This window comes from Schistocerca americana, chromosome 4, assembly GCF_021461395.2.
Source record: "Schistocerca americana isolate TAMUIC-IGC-003095 chromosome 4, iqSchAmer2.1, whole genome shotgun sequence".
Taxonomy (NCBI): Eukaryota; Metazoa; Arthropoda; class Insecta; order Orthoptera; family Acrididae; genus Schistocerca; species Schistocerca americana.
In genome coordinates this window covers 589,651,134-589,664,986 of record NC_060122.1, presented here as the reverse complement: position 1 = coordinate 589,664,986, position 13,853 = coordinate 589,651,134, and the positions used below count along the sequence as shown (strand labels likewise).

General features: G+C 38.3%; 1 protein-coding gene across 1 annotated transcript; it reads left to right on the top strand.

The window, feature by feature from the left end:
• The first annotated feature begins 6,420 nt into the window (after positions 1-6,420).
• On the top strand, positions 6,421-7,359 carry LOC124614065. The gene is made up of 3 exons (XM_047142899.1): positions 6,421-6,568; positions 6,698-6,961; positions 7,199-7,359. Exons 1-3 carry the CDS (start codon positions 6,533-6,535, stop codon positions 7,256-7,258), a joined length of 360 nt encoding a protein of 119 aa, XP_046998855.1. The 5' UTR covers positions 6,421-6,532; the 3' UTR covers positions 7,259-7,359.
• The last annotated feature ends 6,494 nt before the right edge of the window (positions 7,360-13,853 follow it).

Genomic DNA, 13,853 nt, shown 5'->3' with positions numbered 1-13,853 from the left:
TGATGAGGGATGTTTCCCAGAGTGATTAAAACATGCACAAGTTGGGCCAGTACATAAAAATGACAAACAAGATGAATTGGGCAACTATAGGCCATCATATTGTTACCAATCTTCTCAAAAATATTTGAAGAGCTGCATGTGATCAGATCGAAAATTACAATTCATCTAACAGCATTATCTTATGCAATCAATATGGTTTCAGAAAAGGCCGCACAACAATCCATGCAATAAATGAATTAGTCACAAAAATCAGCTGATGTCTTGACGATAGAATGTGTGTTTCAGGCATCTTTTGTGACATGTCCAAAGCCTTGGAAACAGTAAATCATGACCTGCTTCTCCAAAAATTGGCACACTATAGTTTCCAAGGCAAATCTCTTAGCTGGATGTCATCATACTTGGTAAACGAAACACAAAGAGTACTTATTAACATCAATGGCAAGAAATTTCTCTCTGGCTGGAAACACAATCAATTAGATGTTCCACAAGGTTCAATATTAGGGCCACTATTTTTTCTGTATTATATTATAAACCATGTCAGGTCCAGTTTGATACTATCCTCTATGCAGATGACTCAACAGCTGTATTGAAGAAACACTTGGGGAAGTGGGGGTAAGGGTCAAAAACAATAGCTTGACATTAAATTTTACAAAAACAGAAATTGTTCGTTTCACCACAAAACAATCTGCACAGTCTATAAGTGAATTAAGGTATATGGACAAAAAAAAAATTAGAGACTGCAGATTGTGTTAAATTCCTTGGCGTATTAGTCAATAAAAACCTGTTATGGAGTCACCATGTGGTCAATATACTGGGTCGACTGAATAGCCTTATATATTATGAATATCTTGTATAGTATTACTGATTTAGCTATAAGAAAAACTGTATATAATGAATATTTTGTTTCAGTCATTAGGAATAGTATAATTTTCTGGGGGTCTGAAAAAAATAAATTTACTTAGAGCTTTTAGACTACAAAAAAGAATCATCTAAGCAATGGTGGGAGCAAAACCAAAGCAACATTGTAAACCTTTAGGCCTATTTGTGAAACTAGATCTAATGAGCATTCCAAGCATACACATCTATGAAACTCTCACTTTCACAAAAAGAAACCCACAACTTTATGAGGGCAACTGTTTCTTACATCAATATGACACTAGATATAGAACGAGCTACATGTTACCTACTCACTGATTAAAATCATATGAAAAACTGCCATACTATATGGGCATGAAATTTGTAAACAAAATATGGAAAGGTATGGATGACCCAAATGTAAAAGGTACCAAAACAGACCTGGAAAAATATCTGAAAGATAAATGTTACTATAATACAGAACATTTCTTGAATGGCAAAATGCATTATAATTAAAATATCTTTTTGAAGATGTTACACCATATGTATTATTAGTTTATTGTCTATTTTTAGTATTATTATATATAGTGAAAAACTGACAAGTCACCTATGTCACAATCTTTGATTGTATAAGGCATGTTATGTGATAATAAAAATGGATATGGAAATGGAAAAGACAGGATATGCTGATCCCTATCACATGGAGAGCTGCATCAAACCAGTCTCAGGACTGAAGACCACAACAACAACAACAACAACAACAACATTGTCCAATCACAAATTGCAGGCGTCAACACTCGAGTTGATAACGTGGAAAGAAATTTTAAGGATAACTAGCAACTTCAGACACTCTAAATATAAGTGGTCTGGAGAAATTCGTAGAGGAGATGATATACACAAAAGTTGCCACGAAAATAACCTCTGACACCATGTCTGCAACTCTCTCTTATTAACTCTATGACACTAAGAGGAATGTCAATTAATTATGGAAACAATTCAAACTTATGCAGGATAGAGTAGGTAAAAAAGCAACTTCTTCTAACGTCGTATTGACTAGTGAAGTCATGACAGATTTACAATGGGGATCAAATTCGGGATTGTCTAGGCAGTTTCAAAATTTAAGCAAGATGGGGATGTACACCCAACTCATTTTTTAAAACGATTTAACCAAGCCTTGCCTAAAAACTGGAAAGCCTAACAAAAATATAATTCTTGGTAGGGTACATTTAGGGAGAAGCTTCAGAATGGAGCACTGTGGACAGTGAGAAGTTTTCGTCTTGGGCTGACCTCCATAAAAAGTTTAAGAAGGAGTACTGGTCAGTCAGTGCCCAAGAAAAGTTATTATCTGATTTGTGGGACCCAATGTATTATAACAGTACGTGGGGTACTATGAGAAGTTATTTTGACTGGTATCTGACATGAGCAAAGTACTTGGATAAACCCATGGAGAAAGAGGGGTTAGTTAGAATCTTAATAAGGATGACTGTAGACTGTAGAAAAATTGTTATCCTTTGTAGCCGCACTGGATGCCTTGAATAAAGACTGAAATGAGCAATTACATCAAAATGAAGGTCAGAATTCCTGCTGAAGAAATAATAATAATAGTAGTAGTAATAATTTTAAGACACATGAGACTAATTTGGCCACAGTATACCAGTGTAACCGGAGTGGTGGTAATGAAAATTATCAAAAGAGACATCCACCTTCGAATATAGGCCCAGTAACATCACAGGAATTTACACCTAGTAGTAACAGAGTACAAACTGGTAATGCAATATGCCGGTTTGGTAACCAGCCTGTGATTGCAAATAACGAGGAAAACGTTGTGCGATCTGGATCCAGAGCGTAGGAATACATTAGACGGCCTAGCTTATGATAAATATGTTAGCTTTATGCATAAAGTACCGACCAAAGAATGGTTGTTATTAGAAGAACCTAGCTTAACTACAGTTAATCTACAACCAATTATAGCTGAAAAGGTAAAAAATTTAGAAGTCAACATATTTATTGTTTCTAGTAGTGAAGTGTCAATTATTTCTAGTGGTTTCTTTAATACATTGCGAAATAAACATAACTTACCGCTATTACCAATAACAAGACTGTATACAGTACGCATTTCTGGAACCAAAAGTAAAGTTGTGAAATACGACACTCAGGTGAACTGCAACACTGGGACTGTCCCATTTTATCACAGCAGTTAGACTGGGATGAGGTGTACCGTGAACCTGATGCCAATTTAAAATATAATTTATTTCATGACATTTTTGTAAATGCATTTGAAAACTGCTTCCCCAAGAAAATAGTTAAATATACTTGTAAGAAACCTTGTAACAAACCATGGCTTACTAAGGGTATAAAAATATCTTGTAACCGGAAAAGGGAAATGTATCTGACAGCAAGAAAGAGTAGTGACCCAGAAACTATCAAAAATTATAAAAAACTACTGTGTTATATTAAGAAAAGTTATTAAAAAATCCAGGAGTATGTGTATCATGTCTGAAATCAGCAACTCTGATAATAAAATTAAAACAATTTGGAATATTATTAAAAGAGAAACAGGTCAACCAAGAGCAGAGGAAGACAGTATTACCATCAAATTGAATGAAAACTTTACGAACAAAAAGTCAGAAGTTGAAAATATTTTTAATAATCATTTTCTAAATGTTGTGGATATAGTAGGATCCAGGTGTTCATTAGAAGATGCTAGGCTGTTAATGGAAGAGGCCATACCTATGCAATTTGATACAATTGAAATCTCACCCACTTCTCCCTCTGAAATTAGGAAAATAATAAACTTGCTTAAAAGCAAAAACTCACATGGAATTGATGGCATTTCCAGCAAAATACTAAAAGCTTGTTCTCAACAGATAAGTAAGATTCTCAGCCACCTGTGTAATAGCTCTCTGGAACAGGGCATTTTCCCTGATAGACTGAAATATGCTATTGTTATACCTTTGCATAAAAAGGGGGATAGATCTGATGTCAACAATTACCGTCCAATCTCCCTTCTAACAGCTTTATCCAAAATTTTTGAGAAAGTAATGTATTCCAGAGTAGCTTCACACATCTGTAAAAATGAAGTACTAACAAAATGTCAGTTTGGTTTCCAGAAAGGTTTTTCAACAGAAAATGCCATATATGCTTTCACCAGTCAAATTTTGAATGATCTGAATAACCGAACACCACCCATTGGGTTTTTTTGTGATCTCTCAAAGGCTTTTGATTCTGTAAATCATGAAATTCTGCTAGACAAGCTCAAGTATTGTGGCATGAGTGGGACAGTGCACAAATGGTTTAATTCGTACCTAACTGGAAGAGTGCAGAAAGTTGAAATAAGTAGTTCTCGTAACATGCAAAGATCAGCACATTCCTCAAACTGGGGAACTATCAAGAATGGGGTTCCACAAGGGTCAGTCTTGGGTCCTTTGTTGTTCTTATTATATATTAATGACTTGCCATTCTATATTCATGAAGAGGCAAAGTTAGTTCTCTTCGCTGATGATACAAGTATAGTAATCACACCTGAGAAACAAGAATTAACTGATGAAATTGTCAATACTGTCTTTCAGAAAATTACTAAGTGGTTCCTTGTAAACGGACTCTCACTGAATTTTGATAAGACACAGTACATACAGTTCAGTACAGTGAATGGTATGACGCCATTAATAAATATAGACCTTAATTAGAAGCATATAGCTAAGGTAGAATATTCAAAATTTTTAGGTATGTCCATTGATGAGAGATTAAATTGGAAGAAACACATTGATGATCTGCTGAAACGTTTGAGTTCAGCTACTTATGCAATAAGGGTCATTGCAAATTTTGGTGATAAACATCTTAGTAAATTAGCTTACTACGCCTATTTTCACTCATTGCTTTCATATGGCATCATATTTTGGGGTAATTCATCACTGAGGAATAAAGTATTTATTGCACAAAAGCGTGTAATCAGAATAATAGCTGGAGTCCACCCAAGATCATCCTGCAGACATTTATTTAAGGATCTAGGGATATTCACAGTAGCTTCTCAGTATATATACTGTCTTATGAAATTTGTTATTAACAACCAAACCCAATTCAAAAGTAATAGCAGTGTGCATAACTACAATACTAGGAGAAAGGACGATCTTCACTATTCAAGATTAAATCTAACTTTGGCACAGAAAGGGGTGAATTATACTGGCACTAAAGTCTTTGGTCACTTACCAAATAGTATCAAAAGTCTGACAGATAACCAACAAGTATTTAAGAAGAAATTAAAAGAATTTCTGAATGGCAACTCCTTCTACTCCATAGAGGAATTTTTAGATATAAATTAAGAAAAAAAAGAAAAAACAAAAAAAAATAATAAAAATAAAAAGTAAAGAAAAACAAAAAAACACAAAAAAATAAAGTTGTTATATTAACTTAAGTATGTTGTTAAATTAACCTAATTATGTCATGTATTGGAAAATTCGACTCGTTCCACATCATTACGAAATATCGTATTCATGATCCATGGAACTAGTATTAATCTAATCTAATCTAAACACTTTTAGTGGTGGAAAACATCAATAGAAATGTGTTATTGGGTCTAGACTGGCGATCAGAATTTAACGTCATATTGAAATTTGAGGACAGTTGTCTTTAATTTGGACTAGAAGGCGATAAACACTGGGTAAAGTTTGTGACAGACCCCTAAAAAAGTAAACAAATAACTGAGAATCACCGTTTACGATTAACAGTGACAGCGCAATTGTCACCAGAGATTGAAGGCTTAAATCATCTATCACACCGAGCTGACATACGAAAGAAAGTAAGTGAATTCTCAATATTTAACAACAACCAAAAATTGGATTTAGCTAAAATTCTATTGGAATACGAAATGGTATTTTCTGATAGTCCAGGTACTATTAGTGACTACGTATGTAAATTTAAGATCAAAAATAATACTCCAATTTTCTGTAAACCTTATTCGATACCAGTGAGCTTGAAAGAGGCGGTTAAAGAAGAAATAGATAAGATGATTGACAGCAAAATAATAGAACGTAGTACGAGTGTTATGAATAACCCTTTACTAGTGGTAAAAAAGGCTACAGGGTGTGTTCCGTTACACAAGACTGTAGCGAGGAAGTGACGTAGTTCACAGAAGTTACCACATACAGTCGAAGGCGTTGCGAGTGTGATCTCCGAAGACGATATTTTTGGTGGGCAGAAATAACTGTGTTAGTGCGTTGTGTTGTTTGTTAATGTTTCTGTCGAGGTGGTAGGTGCTGTGTGGAACTGTTGTAGTAACCCAGGAATAGGTTTTGAGCTATTGTGATTTCTAAGAGGCGAAAAGCGGAACTAAAGCCGGTATTACACGACGGTCCGCCGCGAACGGTACTGGTCTGTCGCGACAGCCATCTAGCGGTAGAACGGGTGAAACTACGAAAATTAGCAGACACAATATCCGCGCGCCGGAATAGAGAGCAGTTCTAAATTCCCGTCAACCCGCGCATGCGCACTAGGCTGCGAAACTTGCGCATGCGCAGAAGCGGGTACCGCAGTGCTTTCTGCTTGTTGTTCGTTTATGGTTGGGTGTGTAGAGGCAAATTACAGTTTTTCGTGTTGGAGATTTTTCCACATTTTTTTCAGTAAGTAGGTTTTCATAAATGCAGTTAAAAATAGTATTCAGGCGTACAGCGAAGAAAAGTGTATGTACAACCCGCAGGACCCGCTATATCATAATAAGGTACGTCGGCATCGTTTATTTCTGAGTAATATGCATATTATGTTACACGATGATTTTCGATTCGTATATCAATGCCTTAGCTTACGAAAGTTCATGTTTGATTTCATTGCATCCCTTGCTTTATTTCAGAATGCCAGGAAAGAGAAACTGGCAGTGATAGGCAGTAAAGTTCGCGCACTTTTGCCCAACGCAACAGATGAGGACTGCAGAACTCGATTCATGTCTCTGCGGTCGCACTTTTGTGGGGAGCTTAAAAAAATTAGAGCCAGTGAGCATAGTGGTGCAGGGGCAAGCGAAGTTTACGAGCCTGCTGTGTGGTGGTTCAATGCTTTGAAGTTTTTGAAGGACTACGTGACACCGAGGAAAACAGTGACAAATATCCCAAGCCGTATCGTAAGTACAAACATTTTTTTGCCTTCCTTTGTAGGAATTCTGCTTTCTGTAAGACAGCTTATTCTGATTTCAGGTTGTAGATGGATATTCCAGCTCAAGTAGTATATATGCTTATATTAGTGAATGATATTTTGGAAAACAAATCAAGCTTTAATACTACCATGTGTATTTGTATTTTTCAGTGTTATAAGAGGTTCGCAATCTGCTATAGACTAACATGGGCCTTTAATATTTCAGATACCCCAGTCACTCTCATCAAATCCATGTAGCACGACCACTCTCAATGACCCTTGTTAAGTATTTACCTACATTTAAATAAAAGTTGTAAATAGTAATTGCAACAAGTGAATAACACATCAACTATTTCAGAATACAGAGGTGACCACAGTTACTGAAGAGACCATAGTAAATGAGGGATATATTGAAGATGACAACAGCAATGTAAGTGCATAAACGGTATTCTCATGTATGTCAATGACAGTTCATTAGCCATGAAGCTCTCTTGGCCAAAAGAATGTAACACTTTGATTGTATTGTATATATTTGCTCCAACAAAATAGTACTTCACTTTCATACAGGTTACTTACGTACTCTCAAGACATATTTACTGTGGAATTGTCAGAGGGAAGTACACCTGCATCAACACCATCACCTCTAAGTGAGCAGCCTTATGCTTCAGCCAGAAAGAGGCGTAGGAAGGACACTGAGGATGAATTAGCCACCTCAACATTGTCAGTCTTAAGAGACATTAGAGTTTCAATTAGTGGCAGTAATGAAGATAACAAGTTTGGTCAGTATGTTGCTGCTGAATTGAAGAAATTAAAAAATCCAGCAATTAAGGCTGACGTGAAATTAAATGTCATGAAATGTATCATGGATGGCATACATAAAGAAATCTGTAACTGATTTTAAAGTTAAGGCATTGTATTACATTGATGAGACATTTTTAAATAAAAGATTGCCTTCTGTACATTATTAGAGGTAAAAGTTGTACTTCTTAACGGCTTCCCACTGCCATGAAACATAACCTGTTGTACTAAAGAATTCACAAAATTTTTCGCGCACTTCCCTGGCACACAGTGACGTGCGATTTCCACTCTGCTGGGGTATGCTAGAGAGAGATTTCTCTCCTCGCCAGGAACCATTGTTTATGGTGCACAAGTCTGTGTTTTCTGTATCAGCAGCTGTCACATATGTGGTGTCTGCCTCTTCAATCAAGTAGTTGTGCAGTATGCATAAAGTCTGAACAATTAATTCCACTTTCTCAACAGGTAGTCGCATTGTACTGAGAAGAACTCTGAAGCAGTTGGCCAGAATTCCAAAACTGTTTTCCACTACTCGCCTTCCTCTTGACAATCTGTAGTTAAAAATCTGTTTGGAGTTCTGGTTCTGGCAGTCTCTATAAGGTTTCATGATATATGGCTCCAGGTGAAAGGCATCATCAGCAAGAATCACCTATGGCACTTCAATGTTTGTGCCAGGAAGTGATTTTTGCTGTGGTACCTTCGACCAGTTTTCCCGAAGTGCATTGCTGATCAGGCTATTTGCATACACCCCACCATCACTCACTCTTCCATTGCACCCAATGTCATTCAAAGAGAATCGATACCTAGTGTCCACAATAGCTAGTAAAACAACTGTGGAACTTTTTATAATTGAAGTATGTTGAGCCAGCAGTTCGTGGTGGGGCAAATGCTATGTGTTTCCCATCCATTGCACCTGAAAATCAAAGTAAGTAGTTTTATATAGCAGTACATAGACTTGCAGTGTGGGAGATAAAAAACTGCCTAAAGCTGAGTCTGATATACTTCATTAAAAGCATTTTAAATACATTTCATTATTGTCAGATTTTCTCCATATTATGTAACTTAATACTGTGGCTTACCAATGCAGTTTGGGAACTGCCAAAGTTCATCAAATTCTTTGGCAATTTTATTCCACTCTTCTTCTGTTGATGGTGCCTGTAATGTTATATACTTAATTACTGTCTGAATGGCACATATAAATACACACATATGTATCTTCCAAACTCGAAAAAATAACACAAATGTACCTTCAAGTATTGGCCCTTTAAAGTTTCGCAAATTGCAGTGCATACATCCACAATAACGTTTGAAATGGTAGGCTGTGCAATTCTGTGGCTGAAAGCCAGACTCTTAAAAGATTCCCCAGTCGCCAGGAACCGTAATGTTACAGCCAGCCTGCAACGTAACAGGGCATGTAACGAAATTGCATGAGACATCTTGGTTGGTGTGATCACAAAACGTATAAACATACAATTCTTACCTTCGAGAAGGTGAGATAGCCTCCCTCATGACTGTGTCACACTTTTTGATTCTATTATAGACAGCAGCTTCTCGAAACAGACCATGTCCATCCTAACGAAGTTCCGAAATTCTTGCGGATCTTCGGGCCTCAGTTCTTTCATTAAAAGTGAATATATTCCCCTGCCTTCGTCCCTTCTTTTCAGCCAGGGTCGAACCCAACAACGCCTGGCTTTTCGTTTTCGTCGCCGTTCTGCCCTAATCTGAAGATTTACTGCCACTGCCAGGGCAATAGCTTCAAAAACAAGTGGATCTTCCATGTGTAATATGCTGTATAAATGTAAATTTCGATATACATATACCAGTGTAATCAAGTGTCGTAACATAAAAATAGTGAGTCTGTAATTCAGAGCAGTTGTAACCTACATAAGAGAAAACAATTACTTAGGAAATAACGGTAAAGAAAACAATTTCTTATTAAATACGTGCCTTGAGCTCACAGAAATAATTTGAAAGTATCCAGTGTATCATACACTCGTTCCTGAGTTGCTCGCGGTAGATCGGACGACTTTACAAGACAGCACACGCTTATGTTTTCTTTCCGCGCGCGTATCGTCTGCTGCTCGCGAATATCGTCGTCTGCTGCTGCGCATGCGCACTAGGTATATCCCGCGTGGACGGTGTAATAGGTCGGACGTGATCCAGTATGTGGTTACAGGTATGCACGCTAGAGGCGCTGGTGCATAGGCGTACGCTTTCGCGCATCGTGTAATACGGGCTTAAAAATTGTTGGATAGAAAACAGGAAACGTGATATACATTCGCGTTCTGGGAGGCAAATAAAATGATTGTTGTTAGAATATCGTATGTTCCCATAGCATATAAATGTATAGGTTTTATTTAATACTGTGACATGTAGTGTTGTACTCATAAATGTTGTAAATGGCAGATCTATCATAGCTGTGTTTTATGCAACTTAGCAGTGTTGTAGTGGCTGTTCGAAGGCTTCTTCAAAGGTAATTCTCATATAAACATGTTGAAATGTTAAGTAATGGAGTTGTTGAACTTAGGTTATAAGTATTAGAATTTCAATGTTAGAATGGATAATTTTTAGATCTTAGCTGTGCTGCGTAGCAAGAAAATGCTGTAGGGCAGATTGAATAAAAGTATGCTGTCAATCCTGTTTGTGGGCCAGTACAGTGAGAAAGATCTAAGTGTGAAGCAGGCAGTACTGGCCTTTTTGGACTGTACCAAAAAGGTGCAAACTCTGAACAAATGTTTCAACAGTAATTTTCATTCTTGATAATTTTGTCCCATTTTCTTGCCGATTGGCAGTCATTGCCTCATCACTATTTCCTACCTGAGCCTAAGATGAGGTTATTCACACAAGGTCAGTTGCTGATGCTATACCCATCTGCTTTGACCTGGGATGTCATGGTGAGACTCAATGTTTGAGTATTTGTGACTGTAGATTGTGTGTTGTCGTATTTGGCTTTACTCTCTTGTGCTGGATGTTTGTTAGTGAGTTGTCTGACATGAATTGAATGTTTCAGGTTGTTATTGAAAGAATTTGTGCTGGTTTTCTGGTGAGTTACTTTGAATGTGCATATTTTGGCTGATGAATTCATTCTTATGTTTGGAAATATTAGTGCCATGTGTTTCTTGTGGTCTGAGATTTAATGTTTTTCTCTTTTCTTAAGTTGTGAAGAAGATAGACATTTATGAGTAGGTCATTGCTTGTTGCAATGGGCAAAGTTGTTTGTGTGTATTAAAATTGGTGGTGATGAGAGTTTTCATGAAATTTCAGAATATCCTTGGTAATTGCTGGATTGTTATTGGTAGATATCACGGGTATTGATGTACCATCGTTGGTTAGGATACATTTCTGATATTAGTGATGTGAGCATGGTTTGGTTTGTTGTACTGAGAACTTTGGTTTAGATAGAGTGAGTGAAAGTGTGGTATCTAGGGCTTTGCTTGAGCTATGAGGGTGAAGTGAAATTTGCAACACCATGTTTTAGAGTGGTTGGTTCATGGTGTCCAGGGCTTTGTTGGAGGTATGTAGGTCAAGCGAAAATTGTGTTGAGTTTTTGAGTCCTGTATGGGTTACTGGTATTGAGGTCTTCATTTGAGCTATATAGGTCATACAAAATATGCAACACCAATAGTTTTCATTTTTGTAATGTTTTTTGTTAAATTTTTAGGATTTTGTGAGCTTGATTTTTGGCAGTGATGTCATTTTTGCAGTGATGTCATTATTGTCACTTTCATTTATTTAGTTTGCCCTATTCATTTGGTTGTCCTGTTAGTTTCAGTCTATTCCACTAGTTAAATACCTCACGTTATTTATGTTTGTTTGCATGTGTAATGAGTGACCTCTTGGTCACCATATTACATGGGCTTGAAATAGTGTACACCATGTTGATCGCATTACTGATCAAAACAGGCAGGTGGAATCATGACTTTTGTGATTGGTGTAAAGAACAGCAGCTAGCTCTAAATGTAGATAAATGTAAATTAATGCAGATGAATAGGAGAAAGAATCCCGTAATGTTTGAATACTGCATTAGTAGTGTAACGCTTGACACAGTCAAGTTGATTAAATATTTGGGCGTAACACTGCAGAGCGATATGAAGTGGGACAAGCATGTAATGGCAGTTGTGGGGAAGGCGGATAGTCGTCTTCGGTTCATTGGTAGAATTTTGGGAAGATGTGGTTCATCTGTAAAGGAGACCACTTATAAAACACTAATACGACCTATTCTTGAGTACTGCGTGAGCGTTTTGGATCCATATCAGGTCGGATTGAGGGAGGACAAAGAAACAATTCAGAGGTGGACTGCTAGATTTGTTACTGGTAGGTTTGATCATCACGCGAGTGTTACAGAAATGCTTCAGGAACTCAGGTGGGAGTCTCTGGAGGAAAGGAGGCGATTTTTTCGTGAATCGCTTCTGAGGAAATTTAGAGAACCAGCATTTGAGGCTGACTGTAGTAGAATTTTACTGCCGCCAACTTGTATTTCGCAGAAAGACCACAAAGATAAGGTAAGAGAGATTAGGGCTCGTACAGAGGCACATAGGCAGTCATTTTTCCCTTGTTCTGTTTGGGAGTGGAACAGGTACCCTCCGCCGCACACCGTATGTAGATGTAGATGCATCGTACTGTACCTGAGAAAGCTGTGTGGTGCCTAAAAATCAGTCATTATAGTAGTCACATAGGTGCCAAGAAATAACTGCAGTTGGCTGACTCCTAGACACTGCCACAATCACAGAGATATTTTAGTCAAAGTGTAGTGTGGTTGTGAAAAATCAGTTCAAGTTGAACTGTGATCTGCCCTATTAATACAAGGCAGAAATATATCTTTTGTGCAAACTTTGCATCCTTACCTAGGATTTAACAAAGTTATGTACTATGGTATGAAGATATTTGAGAAGCTCCCATCTAACATACTGCAAGGAATTAGTTATCTCAGCCAATTCAAAGTAAAATTTAAAACATACCTCGTTAGTGTGATTCTTGAGTTTCTCCCAGCGTATTTGATAATCAAAATATCCACGGGTGTACTGCCGCTCTACAGTGTCCAATGGGCACAATATTTCGGCGAACATACATGTCGCCATCATCAGGTGAACTGACAGACTGAGCTCCTGTGAACGTGCCGGTACGGAGATCAGTACGCTATGGCTGCTCAGGGGGAACTGGCTTCGGTCGCAGCAGCGGCAGATTTAAATACCGTCCGCCCACGGCGCACTCCCTCACCCTCCGCGTCCCGCGCAATGGTCGCACGGTGGAACAGATTGCAATGGCGTCTGAGATGACGTCGGTGTGATGGCTCTGTCAGCCGTGGTCGTCACAACTATACGTTTGCTCGATTTACTCTTGATTAACCCAATCGCTGGTTCCCAAGCCTTGCTAAGATTATAGCCACAGTCACGGTTCATGTGGTCGTCATTGGTGCGAATTTCGATGGCCTCTCTAACAACGCTGTCCCAGTATCTCGACGTCTGTACCAGAATCCTCCTGCGTTCATACTCCATAGTGTGATTTATCGAGAAACAATGCCGACTTGCTCGGATGCATCAGTCAAGTGTGCCTCTGGTGTTCACGGAATCGATCCTCGACAGTACACATCGTCTGACCAATATACGACTTGCCACATTGACACGGAATCTGGTACACGCCGGCCTTCCTCAAACCCAGGTCATCTTTGGTGCTCCCCACCAGTGCACGAGTTTTATTCGGAGTACAAAACAAAGTTCCGACCCGGTGTTTCTTCAAAATGCGGGCGATTTTCCCCGAGAGTGCGCCTGTATATGGAATAAACGCAGTGCCTACCTCCTCCCTCGTAATTTCATCCATCTCCACAGGTTGGGTGGAGAGCACATTGAATCTGCCACTCTGAGTACCCATTTTTTCGAAATACAATTCTCAGATGTTCCAATTCCTGGGGTAGACTCTCTGCGTCAGAGATAGTGCGCGCCCTATGTACTAGAGTTTTAAGTATCCCATTCCTCTGTGAAGGGTGGTGGCAGCTGTCTGCGTGCAAATACAGATCAGTGTGCGTTGTCTTCCGATACACCCCATGACCTAGGGTGCTGTCAGCCCTTCTCTTGACCAAGACGTCAATG

Bases quoted from the DNA above. Each gene is read 5' to 3' on its own strand.
- LOC124614065 (XM_047142899.1), top strand. From the start codon at position 6,533: ATGTACAACCCGCAGGACCCGCTATATCATAATAAG. The intron at 6,569-6,697 runs GTACGTCGGCAT...GCTTTATTTCAG, and splicing joins ACCCGCTATATCATAATAAG to AATGCCAGGAAAGAGAAACT. The intron at 6,962-7,198 runs GTAAGTACAAAC...TTAATATTTCAG, and splicing joins CAAATATCCCAAGCCGTATC to ATACCCCAGTCACTCTCATC.